The sequence below is a fragment of the Podarcis gaigeae genome, assembly GCF_964106915.1.
Source record: "Podarcis gaigeae genome assembly, chromosome: 18".
In the NCBI taxonomy this organism is placed as follows: domain Eukaryota; kingdom Metazoa; phylum Chordata; class Lepidosauria; order Squamata; family Lacertidae; genus Podarcis; species Podarcis gaigeae.
In genome coordinates, this window is record NC_139696.1 from 5,893,196 (window position 1) to 5,920,518 (window position 27,323).

The following is a 27,323-nucleotide window of genomic DNA, read 5'->3' on the forward strand; positions in this document are numbered from 1 at the left end:
TTTCTTTGTTATTTCTTTATTGCCCCCTCCGTAATCATGCTTCCAAATAAACATATAGGACCACACTACATTCCACTGTGTTCATTGGGGCTTAAAAGATCCCAGGTACATATACATGGTATTGCAGCCTTTCCTAGATCCTGGGAAATATCCAAATTTGGAGACTTTTAAACATAGCAGAACAGCTGATGCCAGGCTCAGGCTTTCGTGGGGTTTTTTAATGTGATGATGGTTTGCAAAGATTGCTTGGGAAAACAGACTAATTTTGTCAACCATGAGCATGGTAAAGGGCTCTCTCTAAGTTTGCAGCACAGCACTAAAAGTCCTGTTGTAAACGCAGAATTCTTTCGCCAGAGACTTGTAACCGGTAACTCTAAGGGAGCCTGTCAAGAGAGCTCAGAAAGACGTATCAAAAGCCAGAAAATCAAGGCTATGTTCACAGCAAGGGAATGGGTATGCAAAAAAAAGGACTGTTGTGCAGTTGAGAATCATAAACACAGCATTGTGGCAGGGGCGGGGGACAGAGGGCAAAGGTAATGTTATTCCACAAGCAGCAGGTTTTAGAAAATTTGTGCAGATCTCTAGCTTAGTTTCCAGCCGAGGTGGGAACAACGCTGTCAAATGACACAACATTTTCGCTACTGCCTTTCCTGTTCCTGGGAACTCAATCTACGACTACAGTCCAAGAAACACTTACGTTTCACAACTTGCTTGGTAACTGGTAGATTAGCAGAATTCCATGCAGCAAGACTTATCCAGCTGCCGCTATGGCTTCTCACCAGACTGTATGCACATACTTTCAAAAGTATCTTCCTTGCCATGAGGACTAGAATCTTGCTTTCCCCCCCCCCCAAAAAAAAAGAAAAGCAAGCAAGGCAAGATTTCCAGGAAGCCGAATTCTGTTCCTTTTAACTCTGCGCCAGGCTCCGATTCAGTGTTAAAAACAAACAAAACAAATGCATCATTTGGTTTGGCAATCTTTATATATCCACAATACATAATAACCATGCACAAAAAAAATTAAAATCAAATGAGTATTTACAAAGGGAATTGCACTTTTTAAACAGAAGAGTCATCAGGAAGCAAATGAAACCTCGCCCGTTCCCTCCCTCCCTCCCAAGCCAAGAGTATAGTCCAAAGCCATCGAAAGGGTTGACTTGTGAGAGCAAGTTTCAGAAACCTTTCTAGAATTCTTGCTAGTATCCTGCCACCTATTCCAAGACTTTTGGTGGTGCCCCTTCTTGTATTCCCTAAGCAAAGGACACTTGCACTGGCCTCTTTACAGTGCTCCCCACCCCACCCCAAAGAGTATTGCCAGAGAGGTCTTGCTTAACACCCTATGAGCCTTGGCATGTATCTCAAAGGGGGTTGGTTTCCTGCTGCCAATCACCACTAATACTTCACTTGGCCCTAGTCCCTCAGAGAAACCATGACATGCTGGAGTGGAAAGGATTGCTCCGCACAAGAGAAAAAGGAGCAGGGAGAGGAGAGTTTACAGAGACCCTTTATCCCCCCTCAAGCGAGCTTTGAAAGAAACACAATAGGGAGGTGATCCTTTCACACAGCTTGGCTGCTTAACTGTTTGACTATAGCTTCTAACCTCTATGTGTGGAGGGAGAAGGCCGCTGAATCAGCTTTCACTTCCCTAGGCCTGGAGGCTCCATCACCAAGGATAGCGACAGTGTAGTAGTCTGCAGAGAGTTGGCAGGTGTCTCTCAAGGAAGTGTCCGGGGCAGGGAGCGCCCCAAGTGAAGGCAGAGAGGTGCACTGAGAAGTGGAGGGCCTCAAAGCCTTCTGCTGCTCATGGAAAGGCGACAAGCTGCAATCGAATTGCCATTTTAAAAAATAATTCAGAACGTAGCGCTGGCAAGCAGCCCGGCTTGTTCTCCTTCCACCCTCTTCCCTTCTCTCCCAGCACTACGTAATGCGATTCTAGATCCCTAAAAAACGAAGGGGTGCCCGTAGCTTCTATTACAGCAGGTGTGCGAAGGCTTTGGCCATGCAGATGTTGCTGAGATACAACTCGTACGACGAGCCACGCTCGTCAGGGCTGACAAGGAGTTGCTGTTCAGCAACAAGTGGAGGCCAAGCAGTTAGCTTGAGAGCATCCTGGAATTGTCCTCAACAGTGTGGTGCTCTCCGAAAGCCCAGCTGTCAAATGACTTAGGTGGGTCAGTTGTGATCTTTTCCCTAAAACCCAAAGCTGGCTCAAAATTCGGTTTGAACTGGAGCTCAGCACCTAATAAACGCGAACACTTTAATCCCACAGAGAACGCTTCTCTCTTCCTTCAACAGGAACTCTCAGACCCACGTTTTGTAGCCTATCTGGGAGAGGCTAAACCGTAACTCTGTTTTTTAACCCGGGAAGTCCTCTCAAAAGCCATTGCGGATGCCTGTTATCTTAAGGCGTGGGTGGGCATGAGGTTATTGTACAGCTAACCAGAAACGCCAATTTCCCTCATGTGTGACAGTGTAGCTTCCTAAGCTGAACAATATCGCCTGTGTTTGCACCAAGGGCAGAGGAGGACAGATGAGGAAACAAATCCCCTTACCTCATGATGGAAACATAGGGAGAAAGTGCTGAGACAATAGCAAGGGCCCTTATCCCCCCCCCCGCCCCATTTTTGCAAGTTGGACACATCTCATGCAGCAGGGGAGGCCTACTCCAGGAGACATCTCCAAAGAGATGATTATGAAGGCCAGAGCAACGCAGATCCACACTAGTTTTATCAAAAGCAAAGGGCCAAACAATCCCCAGCCCATGATCAGAATTAGTATTATTGACAGCTGGGGTGGAAAACCATACAGCCAACAGGCTGGATCCAGCAGTGAACCGCCTGGCCTCCTTCCAGAATCCACTCTTTTAAGATTCTACACCCACAGAAAATGGAAAAAAAGCATTCAGGGCTCCTCCGTTTCTCTCGTACATTGCGACTCAGCAGTTACATCCTCAAGAACTGGCCTCAAGTCCTAGGGAGAGACCGCGTCTTTGTCTGAGCTCGGTCATCAGCAAGCCATCAGTTTCGTTCCCCCTCACACGGGCGCCAAGGGGTGCCCTAGAGTGGATGGAAGGTTTGAAAGCTCCCTGCTAGACAGAGCTGTTGTCTTTAACTTGGTCAACCAACTGAAAAGCCTTGCTCCGTATGAGAATCTATGCAAGGGGTTAAGAGATTGGCTGCTAAAGCATTTTTAACCTGATTGGGAAAGCCTTAGTAATGGCAGGCAACACCCATCTCCACCTATCGGACCGGGCAGGATCCAGGATATTTCACAATCACTGCTGCAAGACGGCCAATAAGCACAATCTCTCTTCCGCCTGCTGAAGCTATCTGATGGCCCCACCCTTCAATGCAACATTCGCCCTTGCTTCAGAAACCCCCAAAACCCCAACAGCACAAGAACAGTCGGAAGGTGAGGAAAGCAACAGCCAATGAGGCCTTCTCAAGCTAGCACAGGGTGGTTGCAGGGAGGCAAACGCTTTTCCAGCTAAGTCTGGGTGGTGTTTAGCCCTGCCGGTGGAGTGCAGTCGTTTACAAAAACAGAAACCTTCAAACCTCAAGGGAGCAGGACGAGAGAAGGGAGGTGGCGGTGGGGTGGGGGGCTGCAGTGCAAGGAGGTCGGACCTGAAAGCAAGTGAACCACCGAGAGATAAGAAAAAAAAACCAAGATGCTATGGTTACGCTCCAGTATTACAAAAAGGAGGAGTTATCAAGTATCTGGTTTCCTACAACTAACCATTCAAATAACCTTAACAGTGCGAGTTATGTACATAGCATGAAAAATATTGCTTCACACTCACACCAGGGTGTGTTTTTTTTTTGTGCATGGAGCGGAAGGAGCAGGGAGAAGAGAAAGCTCGGGTGGGGATTGGGAGAGAGAGAGAGAAAGAGAGAGAGAGAGAGAGCGCACAACATGCAGAGAGAGAATCTCAGATACAGTTGAGAAAGAAGGATTCCAGGTACGAGTGAAGATGTGTGATTTCTACGGATCACAAAAAAAGGCTCTAATAAAGCCATTAGGCTGGCACTTCATTGTACATTAGACTGATTAACAGAAAGCCAGAAATAAATCACTATTAAAAGCCACTTCATATAGCCTGCACACAGCCGTGCTGGCAGCTGGGGGGGGGGGGGGAGGAATGCAGCGCACAGACATACTTCATTGTTCCCAAACTGAATTGGAAAATATATATATATATGTACTGAGAAGAAAAGACTTCCCAGGGCAGAAAGCAGTGGAAACTACACAGCCAGGTCAACTCAGCATTAAAACGGGAAAGGGAAGGAGAAAGAACAAGCAACGGGGGAAAGGTTATCTTCAACGGACTAACAGCGTGTGCACGCACAAGGGTAAGACCACCGCCACCATTTCCGACAAGCCCAAAGTGAGTGTTTTCTTAGTTTAGAATTTCTCTTGTGCCTGGAGAATGGCCTGAGAGGAAACAAAGAGTAACACTCCTCCTGTGCTCCCCAAGTGCAGCTATTTCTTCTATTAGAACAACAACAACAACCACCTCTGCATCCTTCCTGCTCTCACACATGCACACAAAAACCAAACAAAGAGAAGTTTAACAAGTGTCTCGGGGCAACGGACCTCCGGTAGGTGTTCTGTCTCTCTTTCTCTCACACAAACCCACCTGTCTGCTAAATGCTTCTATTTAAAACCCCCAAAATAAATCACATTCGAAAGGATTTGGAGGAAAGGGAATGTAAGCTCTAAGAGGAACCCTCTAAGGTGGAAGGGGCAGGGTAGGGTAGGGCAGGGCAGGGCAGGGAGAGAGAGAGAGAGAGAGAGAGAGAGAGAGAGAGAGAGAGAGAGAGAGAGTGTCACTGAATGGAGTTGCTGTGAGGAGAAGGTGCACACGAGTTTTCCCTCTGAAGCACAGGCCAAGGGAGGGGCAGGTGGCAGCCCCAGGGAGGTCACAGGTTCTGGCAACACTGGAGTTTGTTCGATTTCTGTCCGTCGGTGGTGGGGGGCACGCTGATGTCCACCACATTGTTGCCGGGAGACTCGTCGTGGGCGGACCGGTCCGCAATCTGCTTCTGCGACACAATGCGGTAGATCTCTGCGAAAAGGAGACCAGAAGAGGGGGCTCAGATACAAGCACACGTTTTCTCTGGGGGGAAGGAGCCACTACCCACAGCAAAGAGTCCAAAGAAGAGAGCCGTTTGGGTCCGGCATACCGGTCACCCAACACACGAAACCTCGGCTCAGTGACCTGGACTTTTGCCCTGCCAACACACTGCCATTCCCAGCTCCTGCGCATTGCAGGGCCGCGATCCTGTCAAGCGTCCTTGCCATTACTAAGGAGCAAGAGAATTCCGCAGAACACACCTTGAAAACCTTCTATGGTTTAGTCCACAGAAAGAACCAAAGGGACGTCTTGCCTACAGCCCTCTGCACTGAGCAGCCTGAGGAAATGATGGGAGCCAAAGGCATTCAGTCTGTATACTGTGGTGCCTCGTAAGACGAAATTACCGTATTTTTCGCACCATAGGACGCAGTTTTTCCCCTCCAAAAATGAAGGGGAAATGTGTGTGCGTCCTATGGTGCGAATGCAGGCTTTTGCTGAAGCCTGGAGAGTGAGAGGGGTTGGTGCACACCGACCCCTCACGCTCTCCAAGCTTCGCACACCTCTCCGCAAGCAGCGGGAGCCCAGCGCTGGGCTCCCGCTGCTTGCGGAGAGTTGCCAGCATGCCAAAGCCTGCGCGTGCTGAGCTCAGCGCGCCCAGGCTTCGCGGACCTCTCCGCAAGCAGCGGGAGCACTCCCACGGCTTGCAGAGAGCTGCCTGTTTGGGGGCTGGGGTCCGGGGAAGCTCGAGCTTCCCCCGCCCCAGCCCCGCGCCTGGGGGGAAAATAATTTTTCCCCTTTATTTCCCCCCAAAAAAACTGGGTGCGCCCTATGGTCCGGTGCGCCCTATGGTGCGAAAAATACGGTAATCCGTTCCGTGTGTCTCTTCGTCTAGCGGTTTTTTCGTCTTGAGAAGCAAGCCCATTGACAGCTTAGCGGATTAGTGCTATTAGCGGTTTAGCGGCTTATCAGCTTAGCGGATCAACTGATAAGCGGCTTAGCTGCTTAGAAAAAGGGGGGGAGGGGAAAAAACCCGCAGGAACTCGCAAGACATTTTCGTCTTGCGAAGCAAGCCCATAGGGAAATTCGTTTTGCGAAGCGCCTCCAAAACGGAAAACCCTTTCGTCTAGTGGGCTTTCCGTCTTGCGAGGCGTTCGTCTTGCGGGCCACCACTGTAATTAAATTTGCATACTTGCCCTATACCCACAGGTCTCAGGGCGGTGCACACCATAAAATTGCAATATAAAAAAACACCAAATACATGATCAAAATAAAAACAAGAACAACCCAATAACCCCCTCCCTTCCGCAACAAATTTTTAAGGGGCATGGGATGTCAATCAAAGGCCAGGTTAAAGGGGATTGTTTTCACCTGGCACCTAAAAGTGTACACTGAAAGTGCCAGGTGGGACTCCCTGGGGAGAGCATTCCACAAGCGGGGAGCCACTGCAGAAAAGGCCCCGTTCTCGTGTTGCCAGCCTCCAGACCACACATGGAGGAGGCAGATGGGCTTCAGACGATGATCTCAGGGTCTGGGTAGGTTCAGTTACTGTTGGTGGAAAGAAGCCCTTCCTCAGCAATGGCTCTCTGCATTTAGCTTGGCAAGAAGGCTCCGTTCCAAGTACAGTGGACCCTCTGGATACGAATTAAATTCATTCCGGGGGTCCATCCGCAACCCAAAAAAGTCCGTTAGCAGAGGCACCGGTTCTGCGCATGCATACGGCACAATTGAGCGCTTCTGCGCACGTGCGCAGTACAATTGAGCGCATGACGAAACCCAGAAGTATACACTTCCGGGTTTGCCGCATTCATAACCCGAAGGCTACGTATCTAGAGTGGTACATAACTACAGGGTCCACTGTAAAGCCTTCCTGTACACACACACACACACAGAGATACACACACAGACCTGCTTTCTTCCCCTATCCAGGCAAGGCAGTCACGCAGAAGTGATAAGCAAAATCATTGGAGCAATCCATTATCTCCAGCAATCTGGGAGCAAGTTACATGTACATTGACAAACAACCCTAAACACAAATGTGCAAGGCTGATGCTAAACATTTCAAGGCTCAAAGAGCTGTTAAGGGATGCCGATCACATGCACTGATGGTGGCCAAGGAGTTCCAACTTGGCCCCGCAACTGTGGGTGCCCGGGGCCATGGATGCCATGCAGCCCTGGCCCTTAAATTAGTGGGTGCCTGGTGCCTTCACTGGGAATTTTGTGGGTGCTCGGGCACCCAGGGCCACAGGGAGTGGGCACCTGTGTAGTGACCACAGATCAAATCCAGGCGTGTGTTTCCTTTCCATTGCCCCACATGCCCTTTACACATCAGGAAAGATAATCTAAACAGAAATCCTTACCAGTAAGGATGTTCTTGAAGGCTTCTTCTACATTTGTTGAGTCGAGTGCTGAAGTTTCAATGAATGACAGGTTGTTTTTTTCTGCAAGGGCAGGGGAGGAAATCGATGCAGTTATTTTCATGTACAGATGGCACTCTCCTCAAAGTCAAGCAATTGGAAGAAAGATCGTTTTCTTCCCACCCCTTAAAGAATTCAAAAGCATATTAGATAACTGAATTCTGGAGATGAGGAGAAATGTTGGCTTAGTTAGCACGCCTAATCACATTATGAGGCTATGATTCCTGCATTGCAGATGGGTTAGGCTAATGACCCCTGGGGTCTCTTCCCATCCTACAATTCTATGAAAAGTTACCCCGGTCCCAATCTCCTATTCCAGCACAGCGAAAAGTTCAGAAGCTTCCACTTTTGTTTTAGATTAACCACAGTTCAGTAATGCACCCAGTAGCCAATCTTGGCTGTGCACAGTGAAAACATTTCAGATTTGCAAACTAGCATAAATAAGACAGATATTTTAGTGTCACAAGTTACGAATCGGAAGCACCAGTCACGATCTAATTTGAAAACTGCAGCAACCTCGTTTCTCACTATCAGTTGTCTGCATCCCCAAATTTGTAAAATGGGGATGAATACTGGCTTACTTTTGTTATTAAATAAAATCCCTAGTTTTAAGTTATACTTCCTCCGAGTTTGGTGTGCCCCTTGTGCATTCCCCACCCTATACTCAGACACATACAATTTTATCCTCGCATCAAACTTGGGAGGTAAATTGAGAGTGAGTCAGTTTACTCTCACTCCAATTTCATATTTGAATTTTACAGCTGATCAGACATTAAAGCCCAGGTCTCCATGATGCAAGTCCAACACTACAACCAGTGAGTCCCACAGGCTCTTACAAGACTAACCAAAGTAATGTATGTACAGTGGTGCCTCGCAAGACGAAAATAATTCGTTCCGCGAGTCTCTTCGTCTAGTGGTTTTTTCGTCTTGCGAAGCACGGCAATTAGCGGCTTAGCGCTATTAGCGGCTTAGAAAAGGGGGGGGAGGGGAAAAACTCGCAAGAACTCGCAAGATGTTTTCGTCTTGCGAAGCAAGCCCATAGGGAAATTCGTCTTGCGAAGCACCTCAAAAACGGAAAACTCTTTCGTCTAGCGAGTTTTTCGTCTTGCGAGGCATTCGTCTTGCGGGGCACCACTGTACTTGTGAGCAATTTCTTTAAAAAAGAACTATATTTATATTAAATATTTTAGTGATGATCACCACACTGCCTCTACCTAAGCCTTTTCAAAAGCTCTTAACCTGAGATTCTCTGTTGTCCACCACACTGGGGGCCTCTTTCAGGCAAGGAACTGACTTCACTGCACTAAGCACACCACTGCTGCTTCGTAAAATCACAACCTCTCAGAAGCTTTATACCACAGAAAAACTTTCGTGCCATCGTTTTTCTTCCTCTTCCAGGTGGCCAATTTGCAAACTCCCTCAGCACTTAAAAGGGAGAATGGCCAATGCTTCCATGAGAGTCAGGCAGCTAAAGAGCATCAACACCCAGAGTTTGTAACAACCCAACCTGCAAAAGCGCGGGCCTCGTCCGTAGGCACAGCCCTCAGGTGACGCAGATCGCTCTTGTTCCCCACCAGCATGATGACGATGTTGTTGTCTGCATGATCCCGGAGCTCCTTCAGCCAACGCTCCACGTTCTCGTATGTCAAGTGTTTTGCGATGTCGTAAACCAGGAGCGCTCCAACGGCACCACGGTAATAGCTGAAAGAGTTATTTAGACAGGTGTTACTCAGCCTGCGGAAGGGTCTCTGAACACAGAGGTTGCTGAAGGACACTGACAAACTGGATGGAAAAAGCGGATTACAGTGGTACCTCGGGTTACATACTTCTCAGGTTACAAACGCGTCAGGTTACAGACTCCCTTAACCCAGAAATAGTGCTTCAGGTTAAGAACTTTGCTTCAGGATGAGAACAGAAATCGTGCTCTGGCGGTGCGGCGACAGCGGGAGGCCGCGTTAGCTAAAGTGGTGCGGACCTCTGGAACGAATTAAGTACCGTATTTTTCGCCCCATAGGACGCACCAGCCCATAGGACGCACCAGGTTTTTTGGGGGGGAAATAAAGAAAAAAAAATTATTTCCCCCCCAGGCGCTTGTGGGGCCAGCAGCGCTCTTCTCCCCGCCGCCCGCCTTCAGACCAGGTCCGGGCTTCAGACGCGCTGCGCCTCCCAGCTGTCCCCGGAGCTTGCGGGGCAGGCAGCGGGGAGAAGCCCGCGTCTCCCCACTGTCAGCCTCCAAACCACATCGGGAGACAGCGGGATGGCGGCGTTCCGCCTCCCCGCTGTCCCCCAACCTTGTGGGGCTGGCGCTGGGGCTCTCCTGAAGCCTGGAGAGCGAGAGGGGTCGGTGCGCTTCGCCCCATAGGATGCACACACATTTCCCCTTCATTTTGGGAGGGGGAAAAGTGCGTCCTATAGGGCGAAAAATACGGCTCTTAACCCGAGGTACCACTGTATATTTATATGGGAAAAGAGAAGACGGGCACGATAGTGGTCTTATCTGAAGGGTAGTCACATAGAAGACGGATCAGGCAGAGTTCCACCAGTCTAGAGGCTAACTGGACACAAGCTGCTCACACAAAAAATATGAATGCCAAGATTTTTAGGATTTGCACCAGCACACAAATGTTTGCAGAACTCAGTTAAGTTACAGACTGCCAAAATTCTGCAAGTACAAGCCAGGCTTATCTTCCACCCTGTGTGAAAAGGACAGTGTAAAGTTCAGAATGATTAACACTTTGCTGATGGACCCTGTGAGGAGGGGTACAGGCAATCAGAACAGCAACTCACGCAAGTAAGCAAACAATTTCTGCTTTTAAAAGAAACTAACACCGGGTATTAAATTAAGCAAATTTATTACGATACTTCATGTTTATTCAACTGCTTAATGGTTTTTTTAAAGCAGCACTTGAGCAGTTGTTTACTTGCACAACTCGCTTTTCTTTTCTAAAAAAAAAACACCTACATTCTTGCAGCAGCTAGACTGGTGCCTGGGAGCGGCCGTCAAGACCATATAACACCGGTCCTGAAAGACCTGCATTGGCTCCCAGTACATTTCTGAGAACAATTCAGAGTGTTGGTGCTGATCTTTAAAGCTGTAAACGGCCTCGGTCCAGCATACCTGAAGGAGCGTCTCCACCCCCATCGTTCTACCCGGACACTGAGGCCCAGCTCCGAGGGCCTTCTGGCGGTTCCCTCGCTGCGAGAAGCCAAGTTACAGGGAACCAGGCAGAGGGCCTTCTCGGTAGTGGCACCCGTCTTGTGGAATGCCCTCCCACAAGATCTCAAAGGCAACAACAACTACCAGACTTTTAGAAGACATCTGAAGGCAGCCCTGCTTAGGGAATCTTTCAATGTCTGATGGACTACTGTATTTTAATATTTTGTTGGATGCTGCCCAGAGTGGCTGGGGAAACCCAGCCAGATGGGCGGGGTATACATAAAGTAATAAAATAATAAATTATTACTATTATTACTACTACTATTACTACTACATCTTGCACACACAAACTTCACAAAAGCACCCCTTCCACAATTACCTCCAAGATCATGCATTTAGGGTTGAAGTGAAAGGATATTAAAGACAGTGCTCTTTCCAGGAGCTCTGCGATGCAACCCTATCTATGCCACCTATGTCTGCATAATAATTTCAGCTGCTACTCAAGCTATGGGAAGCCTCATAAAACCTTTTAGCCTCTAAAAATTCCTAGGAGCCTGTTGGGGTGGAGAAGGAGAGAAGGAGGGATGGAGATTCCCGCCCCCCCGAATTTCTATGCTGGGTGCAGATGAAGGGGCTTCTCCCCCGTACCGTCAGTGCTAGGTACAGGGGAAACAGATACTTCCGCTCTGTTGGCTCACTTACTTTCCTGCATGCAATTATTTGTTGCCAAGAGCTATTCATTGAATCCCCAGTTCAATCCCCCAGGGGCATCTCTGAGGAGGGCTGTGAAAGCCTTCTCCAGGCATAGGCAAACTCGACCCTCCAGATGTTTTGGGACTACAACTCCCATCATCCCTAGCTAACAGGACCAGTGGTCAGGGATGATGGGAGTTGTAGTCCCAATAATAATAATAATAATAATAATAATAAATTTATTATTTATACCCCGCCCATCTGGCTGGGTTTCCCCAGCCACTCTGGGCGACTTTCAATAAAACATCAAAATACAATAACAAAATAAAAGCTTCCCTAAACAGGGCTGCCTTCAGATGTCTTCTAAAAGTTTGGTGTTATTTTCCTCTTTGACATCTGGTGGGAGGGTGTTCCACAGGGCGGGTGCCACCACCGAGAAGGCCCTCTGCCTGGTTCCCTGTAACTTGGCTTCTCGCAGCGAGGGAACCGCCAGAAGGCCCTCGGCGCTGGACCTCAGTGTCTGTGTAGATCTGGAGGGCTGAGTTTGCCTATGCCTGGGGGCCTTCTCTCTAAAACCCTGCACAGAACAACTGCCAATTGGTGTCTATGGACCAATGGTCAGGGGCTCTGTATATAGCAGCTTCCCATGTCATGAGCTGCTCAAACAAACATTGGCTTCTCTGGGAGATTCGTGAGCAACTGTGAAGGGGTCTGGGAGGGCAGTTTAGGTTTCTCTCCCATTCAAATAAACAAAGGATAGGGGGAATAATAATAATAATAATAATAATAATAATAATAATAATAGTAGTAATAATAATTTATACCCCGCCCTCCCCAGCCGAAGCCGGGCTCAGGGCGGCTAACAAGAATAAAATAATACAACATTCTAAACTCATTTAATTATAAAATTAATTCAAATCAAATTGATGGCAACCACTGGGCTAGAGTTCTGTGAAGATTGCCAAAGGAGGGAGTCAGGCTGTGCCCTGGCCAAAGGCCTGGTGGAACAGCTCTGTCTTGCAGGCCCTGCAGAAAGATATCAAGTCCCGCAGGGCCCTAGTCTCTTGGGACAGAGCGTTCCACCAGATCGGAGCCACAGCCGAAAAAGCCCTAGCTCTGGTTGAGGCCAGCCTAACCTCCCTGTGGCCTGGGACCTCCAAGATGTTTTTGTTTGAAGACCATAAGTTCCTCTGTGGGACATACCAGGAGAGACAGTCCGGTAGGTACGAGGGTCCTAGGCCATATAGGGCTTTAAAGGTTAAAACCAGCACCTTAAACCTGATCCTGAATATTAGGTCAGGCAAGCTGAATCAGATGCACACTGAGAGAACTCGGTCCAGAAGAGGAGGATATCTGAGCATTGACTCAATTCAGGCTTATGACACGATTCGCAATCTTCCGCCACCTCAGCCTGAATTCCTTTATCCTGGAATGCGCCGATTTGCTGTTTGCCCCCTCAACACACATACACACACAAACCCAGAGTGCCAGCAAGGCACTTTTAAGAAATCAAATTTCAGAAGAAGATTGCATAGCCAGGATGTGAGAGTTGGCTAATCTGCATTCAGGGATCCCAAGTATGTGCTCTTGCATAAGCAATGCCTCGTAGGCCGAGTAAGACAGAGGTCTACGGAGTCCAGCGCGCTTTGCAACAGTCTCAGAAGAAACTTTACAACCCTCTAGAAATCAATCGCTGCGAGTGGAAATGGCCCCTCGTCCCATCCTTAGGACCCCCTGGGAAACTCAACAAACCTGCTGTACTGGGTGTGGAGGGAGCAGCTAAATAATAATAATAATAATAATAATAATAATAATAATAATAATAATAATAATAATAATTTATTTATACCCCACCCATCTGGCTGGGTTTCCCCAGCCACTCTGGGCGGCTTCCAACTGAATATTAAAAACAGTACAGCATCAGACATTAAAAGCGTCCCTAAAGAAGGCTGCCTTCAGTTGTCTTTTAAAAGTAAAATAGTTGTTTATTGCTTTGACATCTGCTGGGAGGGCGTTCCACAGGGCAGGCGCCACTACCGAGAAGGCCCTCTGCCTGGTTCCCTGTAACCTTACTTCTCGCAATGAGGGAACAGCCAGAAGGCCCTCGGCGCTAGATCTCAGTGGCTGAACGATGGGGGTGGAGACGCTCCTTCAGGTATACAGGACCGAGGCCGTTTAGGGCTTTAAAGGTCAGCACCAACACTTTGAATTGTGCTCGGAAACGTACTGGGAGCCAATGTAGGTCTTTCAAGACCAGTGTTATGTGGTCCCGGCGGCCAGTCCCAGTCCCCAGTCTAGCTGCCGCATTCTGGATGAATTGCAGTTTCCGAGTCACCTTCAAAGGTAGCCCCACGTAGAGCACGTTGCAGTAGTCCAAGCGGGAGATAACTAGAGCCTGCACTACTCTGGCAAGACAGTCCGCGGGCAGGTAGGGTCTTAGCCTGCGTACCAGGTGGAGCTGGTAGACAGCTGCCCTGGACACAGAATTAACCTGTGCCTCCATGGACAGCTGTGAGTCCAAAATGACTCCCAGGCTGCGCACCTGGTCCTTCAGGGGCACAGTTACCCATTCAGGACCAGGGAAAATAAATGGGACACAGCTGCAGGCAGACTGAGGAACTGTCATCTACCCTGGGCAAGTCTAAAGAGAAAGACTAAGGTGATGTTCGCTCTTTCTGGCAACTCTTTTCGTTGTGAATCATTTGTGGGTGAGCAGAGAGTTTGCCTGGACCCTGGGCAAGAACACGGAGGCTGAGAGGGAGTGTGTGTCAGGAGGAAAATGGCCTGATATTGAGTTATATATATTAGTAACTTTGCATTAATGTAACATTTTTACATGCAACTGTGGGTTGTTGTTGTTTTTTTTTTGTAATGTTTTGTTTAAGTTGTCTGTTGCTGCTTCAGTTTTTTGTACACCACTTAGGGGTACAGTGGTACTTTGGTTCTCAAACTTAATCCGTTCCAGAAGTCCGTTCCAAAACTAAAGCGTTCCAAAACCAAGGCACACTTTCCCATAGAAAGTAATGCGAAATGGATTAAACCATTCCAGACTGTTAAAAAGAACCCCTAAAACAGCAACTGAACATGAATTTTACTATCTAACGAGACCATTGATCCATAAAATGAAAGCAATAAACAATGTACTGCAGTCACCCAATCAATCAGTAGATGAACTGGGTTCCACACAGTCACAAAACAAAAAACAAAAAAGCCGCAAAAACGCAAAATAAATAGCAAAAACAGACAGACCTCAGTGTAACACTCAAAATGGAAGTGTGGCACTCAAATCGGAAGCATAACACTTAAAATGGAGCACGTTCGGCTTCCGAAAAAAGTTTGTAAACCGGAACACTTACTTCCGGGTTTGCAATGTTCGGGTTCCAAGTTGTTTGAGTACCAAGGTGTTTGAGAACCAAGGTACCACTGTATTTTTTTAATATATCAAATTAAATAATCAATCCATGAATCAGAGCAGCTTTTGAGGCTTACGCAGAGGTGATCGCACGATATCGCTCCTGGCCAGCCGTGTCCCAGATCTGTGCCTTTATCGTCTTGCCATCCACCTGGATGCTTCTGGTAGCAAACTCCACACCGATAGTGCTTTTGCTCTCCAGGTTGAACTCGTTGCGTGTGAAGCGGGACAGGAGATTACTCTTCCCCACCCCGGAGTCTCCAATCAGCACAACTGGGGAGGGTAGAAAGAGAAAAGACAATACAGCACTGTCAGCATTCATTTGTCAGGCTGGGATTTATAAACACAGGACAAAGTGATGGTAGGCAAGGCAAAGTATTGCAGAGAATGGTCTCTCTCCCCATAGCAAACAGCCAGTGCTCCCCCCTCACCATGAAGTTGTTACAGTAACAGTAAGTGCCACAGGTTTAACATTTTGGGGGGAGAAAGGTGCTGCTTCTGTGTACCCCCCAAAAAGTGCTGCCCCCCAAAACCAGTGGTGTGTAGTCAGTGAACTAGGGGAACTAAGCTAGTTCCCTTAATGTTCTCTTGCAGCCCTGTTTAGGGAAGCTTTTAATGTCTGATGCATTACTGTATTTTAATATTTTGTTGGAAGCCGCCCAGAGTGGTTGGGGAAGCCCAGCCAGATGGGTGGGGTATTTAATAATAATAATAATAATAATAATAATAATAATAATAATAATAATAATAATTGGCGCCTCCTTCCCAAAGCCCGGGAAGCTTGTGCCCAACTCTGGGAGGAAGGTGCGATGCTCACGCGTGTAACATCGCCCTTGCAAGCTGGCGCCTCTAATTTTTTTTAAAATGAATATTTATTAGCATTTTCAAAAACCACACAAAAACAAAAATAGACAAAAAATAACAAAAATCCAAAAATCCAAAACTTAAAAGCAATTAAAACCACATAAAATTTCAATTACTTATTTTCTTTTAACTTGTTTCTCAGACCTCCTCACACCTCCCCTTCTTGTATTCCAATTTAAGTTATCAGCTCAGCAAGTCCCTAACTTATTTCTCCACTTTAACTTAATAATTTATTCTAACATGCTGTTATTTTACTTTTCTTCTTTCTTCCATTTCCTCAATTTATTTTGCAAACCTTATTTTCATTTAATTTAGACTATTTTTAAAAACCAGTTTTGACTTATCCAAACTTCAACATTAATACTTATACCTCATTATTCATTCTTAAATATTTTTCCTAAAGTCGACCAAAATTTCCCTTCCACGACTTTCCCAATTTCCGTACAAATAGCATAACCAAATAAAAACAGAAGAAATTATAATTATATACCCTTTGGATTCCCAGGCTCCACCCACCCTTTTCCCGGTTTCAGTCCCCAACAAATGTCCGTCAGTCTCAATATACTGTTTAGCCTGGAGATCTCACATCCGAGGCTCTTAATTCTCTCTCAGTTCCTCTCTGCCCGTCTTTTGGATATTCCTTGATATTGAAACAAGCTGGCGCCTCTAGCCTTAACTGTCCCCCTAAAAAACAACAAAACGCTGCTGCAAACAGCCCTGTGTGTGGCCAGCATCCCCCAGCCGACGCAGGGCTTCTCAGCAGAACCCCGCAGGGCAGTCTGGGGTGGCGCAGGCTGCAGCCTAATGACAACTCCAGAACAAGAACTGCCCCCCCAAATTTCCAGATTCTCAAAACGGACACTCAGTTCAGTTCCTGTTGCTATCATTTTTACTGCTACTGACACCTCCTACATTAGCTCTCTTCCAGTCGTGCGTCTCCTCATATTGCCCAAGCCAACATCCATCCCCACAAAAACGACATTTCCTTCTTTGGCCTCTTCCAAGTGTCCCCTGGAAAATCTGCTGGAGCAACCCCTTTCCTCCCTATTTTCCAAAGCCCAGTCTGGGTCCTCAAAGATGCTCTTGCCGGACACCTGTAGGTGAAGCTATTGATCGGCTTCCTCCGGGACTCCCTTAAGTTAGCACAGCTCCTCATCGGGCACTGAATGGATCAGGGCAGCCAAGGGGGCAGGCTGGAGGGAGGGAGGGAGGTCACACAACAATGCACCACAAATTCACTTGGCAAAACTGCTCCAAACCATTCAATCAGAAGTCTTCCTTTGTACATGGGCATTGTTCCTCCCACATCAGAATCAACAGGGCCAACAAGCAGGAGGATGCCGGGAGAGGGACAATTGTGCAAAAAGGTCAAGCAAATTATGTGTTAGGGCCGAAGGGCTGACTCACCGGAGTTGGTCTTTGGGAAGCTTTTAGTTTTACAGTGGTGCCCCGCAAGACGAACGCCTCGCAAGACGAAAAACCCGCTAGACGAAAGCGTTTTCCGTTTTGGAGGCGCTTCGCAAAACGAATTTCCCTATGGGGTTGCTTCACAAGACGAAAAAATCTTGCGTCCCCCGGCGGTTTTTTTTTGCTTTTTTCGCTCTTTTCCTAAGCCGCTAAGTCGCTTATCAGCTGTTCCGCTGATAAGCCGCTTAACAGCTGATCGCTGGAAGCCGCTTGACAGCTCTAGCACTAATCCGCTAAGCTGTCAATGGGCTTGCTTTGCAAGACGAAAAAACCGCTAGACGAAGAGAATCACGGAACGGATTAATTTCGTCTTGCGAGGCACCACTGTATTTAAAAACAGGTGAAGGGGAGGGGGATATGAGAGAGGTGCATAAAATTACCGTATTTTTCGCTCTATAGGACGCACTTTTTCCCCTCCAAAAATGAAGGGGAAATGCGTGTGCGTCCTATGGAGCGAATGCAGGCTCCTTGGCTTCAGCGATAGAAACGCGAAGCTTCCGAAGCACAGAGGGAGCGCTCCCTCCACGTTCCGGAGGCTTCGCATTGCTTTCGCTGAAGCCTGGAGAGCGAGAGGGGTCGGTGCGCACCGACCCCTCTCACTCTCCAGGCTTCAGGCAACTATCCGCAAGCCTTAGGAGCTCAGCAGGAGTTCCCACCGCGCTCTGAAGGCTTGCGGATAGCAGCCTGCAGCCTTAACCTCCGGGAGTTCCCGCTGTGCTCCGAAGGCTTGCAGATAGCTGCCTGAAGCCCTGGATAGCCGCCTGAAGCCTGGAGAGCGAGAGGGGTCGGTGCACACCGATCCCTCTTGCTTTCCATGCTTAGCTTCGCTGGAGAGGTGCTGCACAGTTTTCCCTCTCTGCGCAGTGCCCCTTCAGCGAAGCGGGAGGAGAAATGGAAGGGGCTCCGTTTCTCCTGCCGCTTCGCTGAAGGGGCACTGAGCAGAGAGGGGGAGACATTTTTTTTCCTGTTCTCCCCCTCCTATGGTCCAGTGCGTCCTATGATCCGGTGCATCCTATAGAGCTGAAAATACGGTATGCAGTGTGTGGGGAGAAAGTGGATAGGCCAGGGGTCAGCAACCTATGGCCCATGAGCTACAAGTGGCCCACGGGGGTCGTTTAACTGGCCCCTCATTTCGCATCCGAACTGAGCCACTCGCTCGGCGAGCCCCCGAGCGCTGCGCTAAACCGGCGCAGTGCGGCGCAGAGAGTCGCTTCTGCGGGGCCAGAAATCGTGTCTGCGCAGACGCCAGAAATCACGGGTGCGCGTGCACAATCCAGGAGGGATCTACGCTGGAGTGAACCGGCCCAGGCAAGGTAAACCTTGCCGACCCCTGGGATAGGCAGAAGTTTGTCTCCCTCTCATAAAAACAACCCAACTGAATGAAGAAGAGAGTCACACAAGCACATGGTTAAACTCTGAACTGGCTTCCACAAGTGGATCTAACAAATCTGGGGGGTGGGACTCTATGCTTGTCCAGATGGCTGCCTGATCTCCTCCAGGATCAAAAGTGGCATGCCTCTGAATTTCAGTGCAATATCAAGAGAAGGAGTTTGCCCTCGTGCCCCCTTTGTGCGCTTCCCAGGGGAGGCATATAACAACTGCGAGAAGAGAACTGCTGAACTAGATGGACCTTTGATCTGACAAAGTAGGACAAGGGGCCTTTCGGAAGCAAGCAAGGCTTCATTCAAATTGGCTCTGGCTGGATAGCGATATGGAGGGATGGTAATCGAATGGGGAGATTGTGCTATAAAGGGCTTGAGATGCAACATAATAAGCCGTTGTTCCTTCATTACACCTCCCTTTCATGCGGTGAGCTGCTCATCTAAAATAGCCCCTCATATCAAAAGTCTGCCCCTCCCACCGCCACCAGAAACTAGTGTGTGGGCAAGGAAAACAAAGGAAACCCTGCTTTAAGATTTGGATTGGGGAATTTTCCAGCAGGACTGGCAAGTAGTATAACTGTACCTTAATCCAGTGTTTCCCAACCTCGGGCCTCCAGCTGTTTTTGGACTACAACTCCCATCATCCCTAGCTAGCAAGACCAGTGGTCAGGGATGATGGGAATTGTAGTTCAAAAACAGCTGGAGGCCCAAGGTTGGGAAACACTGCCTTAATCGGTTTACGAAGGCCCCAGACTTTGGTTCTACTCTCACCTTACCCTTTAATCTATTACACCTTGGTCTTTCTTGTACACACAACCTTGGACGACAGAAATATGCACAGAGACTCTGTATGTGGAGGGGTTAATCCATAAGGCATTATTTGAAAGACCCTGCCTTCGGCTAAGGAAAGCAGACTAGAACATTGCCTTCTAGCCTCAGCCCAGAAATTCTTACCTGTGAAAGGTTTGTTTACTTCCAAGAAGCACAGGTGTGTGTAACTTTATGTCAGCAACCTAATTATATACAGGTACATCACTTACTCTAAGAACTGCTTTACCTTTTTTTACACCCATTATACAGGCAGGAATGACTTGGCAAACATGTTTGATAGGGGTTAGAAACCTAAGTCTAATGCTAACTGCAGGAACTGCATCGCAGAGGTTTTTTTCCTCCCCAAAGAAGTAACTGCTTTTTGCAGCGACTCTTCGGCTTTTTAAAAAGTACACCAAAATTCCAAGGAGCAAGCAACAAACCTGGCATTGTTGGGACAGGACTGCATCACCGCTCCGTAACCTATTCACAGTTTATGTACCACTTCCACAGGAACCACCAAAAAACCCAAAACTGATTGATTCTTAGGTCACAGTTGCTTGCAGGTTAATGACACCAATTACTGCTCAACTGCTGACTGGACAATCTCTGCTGCCAGCCCTGGATCCTGCAAACCCCAAAATGGTGTCATTTCAAATAACGGTTTTGTCCTTTAACTGCTCTTTCTCTTCCCTCCCGATCACCCATTCATTGACCCCAGTTCTCTACTGCCAGATCATTATTATTTTTTAGGAAGGCTGAACCAAAAAACAGAGGCATCTGATGCACAGCTAAACACTACTGTAAATAGCACATGACAGTGTTGCTTTTGCAATTCCAGCACAAGTTGTTGGCTATTGATCCAGACAAAGGAGATACCCGGAGCAAAACAAAAATGTCTAGATGCAACAACTGCACCCGAGGTGGGTGTGCGTGCACTGCAATAGAGAGGACTAGGAAAATATGAATAGATTACAGAAGACAGAGTCTCTTTGGTTGAACTAAGAGAGTTGGTGACTGATCTAGACTGAATTTAGATCTGCAGGACTGGAAATTCTCCGTGTTGTTCAGTGTTATAACCTCCCCTGAGCCCTTAGGATGAAGTGAAAGTATTTAAAGCCACCCGGTACACCACACAAACCAGTCCCTAAACACTCTCGATCATGTTTATGCCTCTCAATGAACCAATGCGTCCCAGCCCATCCATCTGCCAATACCACCCTGCACTGTCTCAAGGCCTAAATCTGTTTGTCCGGGCATCTGCATCTTCCACCAGGGCACCCCCAGCCCTGAACACACCCTGATGCGCCCTTTAGCTCTAAATACCACAGCATCACTAAGCCCCTTCTCTTCTTGTTTCGACTGCTCATAAGCCTTAAAAAAGGTAAAGGTAAAGGTACCCCTGCCCGTACGGGCCAGTCTTGACAGACTCTGGGGTTGTGCGCCCATCTCACTTAAGAGGCCAGGGGCCAGCGCTGTCCGGAGACACTTCCGGGTCACGTGGCCAGCGTGACATCGCTGCTCTGGCGAGCCAGAGCCGCACACGGAAACGCCGTTTACCTTCCCGCTGGTAAGCGGTCCCTATTTATCTACTTGCACCCGGAGGTGCTTTCGAACTGCTAGGTTGGCAGGCGCTGGGACCGAGCAGCGGGAGCGCACCCCGCCGCAGGGATTCGAACCGCTGACCTTTTGATCGGCAAGTCCTAGGCACTGAGGCTTTAACCCACAGCGCCACCTGCGTCCCCCCATAAGCCTTAAAGCTGCACTGCAAATCCAGCCCACCGACCACCACCTGCTCCTCACTCCCACCCCACTTTTCTTCTCCGTAAGACCCAGCCCCCCCCAGTTGCCAGCCACCCTGCTGGTTGCTAACGCATCCCCTCAGGCCTTCTTGCTTTCAGTCACACCCCCCCCCCACTCACATGCTCCCTAGAAAGGTGTGGATAAGCGTCTCCAACCACAACACTTATTGCTGGAAGCTACCTTGGTGTCCCGCACAACAGAAAGGGGAAAAATAAACAGGGGGAACCACAGCAAAACCCACATCAAAACCCTAGCCATTTCAACACACATGTGCAGTTTCAATGGTCCTTTCTTTTTTTAAAAAAATAATATAATATTTATTGCTTTTAAACACTACAAAAAAGAAAAGAAAAAAGAAGAGAAAAAGAAAGAAAACAATACAATACAATATATAAACATTACACAGAACACCATTAACACAACAAACTAAACCAAACAAAGCAAAAACAATTTAAAACACATCATACCATTTCAATACCCTGTCTTTCATTCCCTTGTTTCAACGACCTCCTCTCACCTCCCTTTTTGTATTCGACTTCTATTAATTGTTTCAGCAATTCCTTTCCATCTTCCTCTAGTTTCAATGGTCCTTTCAGCCCCCTCCTTCAGTTTACAGTCCCCAATTTCCAAGCCTACCTTCCACTGTCCAAGACCAAAAAATCCCCTCCTATGGCTTTACAGATTCTCCAGGATGCTATGAGGGTGTTACAAAATTGTATGGTGCACACACACACACAGCGGACACACACTCCACAGAAAACCAATCCTTCACTCTTCAGAATTTAGGAAATATTCCCTGAGAAAATGGCACTTTATTTTAGGACACAGAACAATCCCAAAAGCCATCTTGGCTCTCCTAATGACTGTAAGTCAGGGGTAGGCAACCTAAGGCCCATGGGCCACAAGCGGCTCACGGGGGTTGTTTAACCTGCCCACGAGCTGCCCCCAAACTGAGCTATCCGCGCGGCGCATTAAACTGGTGCAGTGCGGTGCAGGGACTCGCTTCCGCGGTGCCAGATGTTGCGTCTGCACATGCACAGATGCTGGAAATTGCGTGTGCGCAGATGCAGACGCCGGAAATCGCAGGCACACATGCTATCTTAAGGGCATGTTTTCTGCATGAATAGGGTAGGCCTGTGACCTCGATTGGAGAACTAAGGGATCTTCCTCCACCTCAAAAGGAATGGCCAGGCTGGCCAGGTAATTCAATAAGCAGAGCATTATCTTGACAGACAGGAGACAAGCCATACAGTGGTACCTCGGGTTAAGTACTTAATTCGTTCCGGAGGTCTGTTCTTAACCTGAAACTGTTCTTAACCTGAAGCACCACTTTAGCTAATGGGGACTCCCGCTGCGCCACTGCAGCATGATTTCTGTTCTCATCCTGAAGCAAATTTCTTAATCCGAGGTACTATTTCTAGGTTAGCGGAGTCTGTAACCTGAAGCGTATGTAACCTGAAGCGTATGTAACCCAAGGTTACATACTGTACTCAAATTTCTGTTGTGGACCGCCTCTTTCTGTGGCATATGAATGATGCTTTTTGGGTGGTCTTTTGTGAAGCGGGTTGGGCAATTTCAAAGGTCTTTAAAGGTTCTTGCACACCTTTGCTCTGGATTCTCATCTCCATGCCGGGTGGGGGTGGGGGGGCCTCTGTTGCAACAGAAAAATAAAGACCTGCCTTGCTTTCACTGGATCCTGCCTCTATCCATTCTTCTCTGACCAATCACGGACTTAAGGAACACCAAGACACCTGATGGGGAATTGGGCTGTAGAAGCCAACCCCACATTTTTCTATAGCAAGCAGGTGACTGCAGCCCATCTGACGTGTCTGTACCTCTCTCCCTATTCCCTTCTCAAAAGCCACCATCCCAAGCCCTCTCTTCCCTATTTATTTTCATATTTCCATTTCCCCATCCCACTCCTACATTGCTGTTGTTGTTGTCGTTTAGTCGTGTCCGCCTCTTTGTGACCCCCTGGACCAGAGCACGCCAGGCACTCCTGTCTTCCACTGCATCCCGCGGTTTGGTCAAACTCATGTTAGTCGCTTCGAGAACACTGTCCAGCCATCTCGTCCTCTGTCGTCCCCTTCTCCTTGCGCCCTCCATCTTGCCCAACATCAGGGTCTTTTCCAGGGAGTCTTCTCTTCTCCTGAGGTGGCCAAAGTATTGGAGTCTCAGCTTCAGGATCTGTCCTTCCAGTGAGCACTCAGGGCTGATTTCCTTCAGAATGGAGAGGTTGGATCTTCTTGCAGTCCATGGGACTCTCAAGAGTCTCCTCCAGCACCAGAATTCAAAAGCATCCATTCTTCGACGATCAGCCTTCTTTATGGTCAAGCTCTCACTTCCATACATCACTACTGGGGAAACCCCTCCTACATAGTCTCTGCCAAGTCCCATCTTCCAATCCCCTCGCTTCCCATTTCTTCCTCAAGTTCCAACTCCTGCTCCTTATATTCTCTGCCCAGGCCTCTCCCTTGCCTTTCTTCAACCTCCAGCCCCCCTCCATACCTCTTCCTCTAAGCCCCCAAACCCCCCTGCCCCAGGACTGCTGGATTTCTACCACCACTCCAAACATGTGCCCCTCCTCTTCAAAGTAAGGAGGGGGCAAACAAGCCCCTTCTCTCCGCAATAGCCCTTTCACACACTAGACCAGCCCTCCTCCCACAACTTTTCTTACTAATCAGCCTCCTAAGGTGCCACTAAACTATTTAAAAAACAAACTCGAGTAGATCATTTCAATCAATGAAAATGCACCAAGTTAGGCCCACCAGTCTCAACTGACCAACCCTAAAAGAGATTAAAAACTTATAATTTGAACGCCACCCAATGGGAACCAGGCCATGGTTGCAATCTGTCTTCGGGACAGGAGCAGTAGATGCACCTGTTGGGGTTGTTCTCCACTCTCTGTGGTGGTGGGAAGTCGTTCAGCCCTCCAGATTTGGAATAAACTACAACTCCCATCACCACTGGGCAGCTGCATGGGCCCGGGAGCTGCTGGGAGTTGGAGTCCGACAACTTTTCCCTGCTATGTACTATGCACTTGAGTCTAGACCAGTGTTTCCCAACCTTGGGCCTCCAGCTGTTTTTGAACTACAATTCCCATCATCCCTGACCACTGGTCTTGCTAGCTGGAGATGATGGGTGTTGTAGTCCAAAAACAGAAGACCCAAGTTTGGGAAACACTGGTCTAGGCACAGTTGTTGTTTTGGTGGCGATGTGGCGAATTTGTTCCACGTTTACTGAGTTGTTGATTTCTGCCCCCATCGGGAGGTCTTGTAAACAGCCCCTCCCCCACGCCTGTTTTGCATTTTGATAAGCAGATGCTTGGTGTAATCCGCTTTGGGCACAGCTAACTGCGGCAAGGCGTCACATAAATAAGCTAAACCAATCAATCAACCAAGCAATTTCCTTTGGCAAGTGCCCCCTCCCTCCTTGGAAAAAAAACAACACACCTCGGAGCACCCAAGCCCCTCCCTCTGCTTCGAGGAGGCAAACTCCACCCCTTTGGAACCCGAGGCAAGCTCCTCCCCTTTGGAATACTAGGATAACCCCCCCCTTTAGAACCCGGGGCAAGCTCCTCCCCTTTGGAATACTAGGCTACCCCCCCCTTCAGAACCCTGGGCAAGCTCCTCCGCTTTGGAACCCTGGGCTAACCCCTCCCCTTCAGAACCCGGGGCAAGCTCCTCCCCTTTGGAACCCGGGCCAAGCTCCTCCCCTTTGGAACCCCAGGTTAACCCCTCCCCTTTGGAACCCGGGCCAAGCTCCTCCCCTTTGCAACCCTGGGCTAACCCCTCCCCTTCGGAACCCGGGGCAAGCTCCTCCCCTTTGCAACCCTGGGCTAACCTCTCCCCTTCGGAACCCTGGGCATGCTCCTCCCCTTTGCAACCCTGGGCTAACCCCTCCCCTTCGGAACCCTGGGCAAGCTCCTCCCCTTTGCAACCCTGGGCTAACCCCTCCTCTTTGGAACCTAGGGCAAGCTCCTCCCCTTTGGAATCCTGGGCTAACCCCTCCCCTTCGGAACCCGGGGCAAGCTCCTCCCCTTTGGAACCCTGGGCTAACCCCTCCCCTTCGGAACCCTGGGCAAGCTCCTCCCCTTTGCAACCCTGGGCTAACCCCTCCCCTTCGGAACCCAGGGCAAGCTCCTCCCCTTTGCAACCCTGGGCTAACCCCTCCTCTTTGGAACCTGGGACAAGCTCCTCCCCTTTGGAACCCTGGGCTAACCCCTCCCCTTCGGAACCCTGGGCAAGCTCCTCCCCTTTGGAACCCTGGGCTAACCCCTCCCCTTCGGAACCCTGGGCAAGCTCCTCCCCTTTGCAACCCTGGGCTAACCCCTCCTCTTTGGAACCCGGGGCAAGCTCCTCCCCTTTGCAACCCTGGGCTAACCCCTCCTCTTTGGAACCTGGGGCAAGCTCCTCCCCTTTGCAACCCTGGGCTAACCCCTCCTCTTTGGAACCTGGGGCAAGCTCCTCCCCTTTGCAACCCGGGCCAAGCTCCTCCCCTTTGGAACCCTGGGCTAACCCCTCCTCTTCGGAACCCGAGGCAAGCTCCTCCCTCTTCGAACGCGGGGGCAAGCCCCTCCTCCTCCGGGTAGGGGCGGGGCTTCGCCGCCCCCCTCCCAGCCAGGCGCCCCCCCCCCGCACCATCGTCATCCGCTCCTTCCCCCGCTCCTCTCACCTTTGAATAGATAGTCGTACTCGTCGTCGCGGGTTCCCATGGCGACGCCGCTCCCGCTCGCTGCTGCTGCTGCTGCTGCTTCTCCTTCTTCTCCCTCGCGCCCTCGGCGGGTCCCTCCCCGGTTTCCGTCCCGCTCGCGGAAGGCGGGCGGAGGAGGAGGAGGAAGAAGAAGAGGCCGGACTAGGCCAGGCCAAAGCCGGGCCGACTCCCTCTCCCCTGACAGGCACCGAGGCAGGCGGAGGGCGGGGCCCGCTCTGAGAGGGGCGGGCGGGGAAAGGGAGGAGCCTAAATAGAAAAGAGAGAGCGAGAGCGCGAGAGGGAGTTAGACAGACAGGCGTCTGCGCTTATCACGAGCCAGGAGAGTCAGCCCGCCTCCGGAGGCGGGCCTCAGCGGTGGCCCTCGCGCACCGGCGCAGCCAATGAAAGCCGGGGGAAGGAAGGGCGCGGGCCAGTGAGAGAGGGAGGGAGGCGGGATGTCGTGGTTGGCGGTTGGGGTTTGGCGGGGCTTCAGGGATGAGGGTTCAAAAAGGGAGGGGCTTTGCTGGCCCCTGAGGGGAAATGGCGCCTCCAGTTTTTCCTCATAGCTTCTGCCTTTTTCTTTTTGGGTGTGTGTACTGTATAAAATATTTCGATAATACATACACACACACATATATATATACAAATACAATCAACACATACACACATACTGTGTATGTGTTGTCTATATATATATGTCTATGTGTTATCTATATATATATAGAGAGAGAGAGAGAGAGTGTGTGTGTATATATATATATATATATATGCACACACATAGATATATCGATATATATATGTATACACACACACACACACATATATATATATATATACACACAACACATAGACACATACTTTATACCCCATATATATATATAGTGTATAGTATATATAAATATATATAAAAATAAGCACATATATATTTATAGATATATGTATGTATGTATACACACACACACACACACACATATATATATATACACAACACACATATACTGTATACCCTATATATATATATATATATTGTGTGTGTGTGTGTGTGTGTGTGTGTGTGTGTATATACACACACACACACATATATATGTGTATATATATATGCACACACATAGATATATAGATATATATATGTATACACACACACACATATATGTGTATATATATATAAGCACATACATATATATATAGATATATATATGTATGTATGTACACACACACACACACACACACATATATATACACAACACATACACATATACTGTATACCCCATATATATATACACATATATATATAGAGTGTGTGTGTGTGTGTGTGTGTGTGTGTGTGTATACACACAGACACACACACACAAACATATATATATATATATACACAGAGAGAGAGAGAGATTTTTTAAGGGGCATTATTTCAATATGCTTAGGAAAATGAGAGTACTCCTAAGCATTTTTTTTTTTTAAAAAGCACTGTGTGTGTATAATGGGTATATATATATATTTATAATATATATGGATATATATGTATTGTAAATATATATTATTCATAAATATATATGTT

The 27,323-nt window shown here is 48.5% G+C and overlaps 1 protein-coding gene across 1 annotated transcript; it reads right to left on the reverse strand.

The window, feature by feature from the left end:
* RAB11B (RAB11B, member RAS oncogene family) lies at window positions 1-26,147 on the reverse strand. Its single transcript, XM_083720777.1, has 5 exons — window positions 25,751-26,147; window positions 14,828-15,023; window positions 8,996-9,189; window positions 7,432-7,512; window positions 1-5,065 (listed from the first exon to the last, which is right to left on the reverse strand). The coding sequence occupies exons 1-5, from the start codon at window positions 25,788-25,790 to the stop codon at window positions 4,920-4,922; spliced, it is 657 nt and encodes a 218-aa protein (XP_083576903.1). The 5' UTR covers window positions 25,791-26,147; the 3' UTR covers window positions 1-4,919.
* Window positions 26,148-27,323: the final 1,176 nt, after the last annotated feature.

Bases quoted from the DNA above. Each gene is read 5' to 3' on its own strand.
- RAB11B (XM_083720777.1), bottom strand. From the start codon at position 25,790: ATGGGAACCCGCGACGACGAGTACGACTATCTATTCAAAG. The intron at 15,024-25,750 runs GTGAGAGGAGCG...TACCCTCCCCAG, and splicing joins GTACGACTATCTATTCAAAG to TTGTGCTGATTGGAGACTCC. The intron at 9,190-14,827 runs GTAAGCCTCAAA...TAACTCTTTCAG, and splicing joins TATCGTGCGATCACCTCTGC to CTATTACCGTGGTGCCGTTG.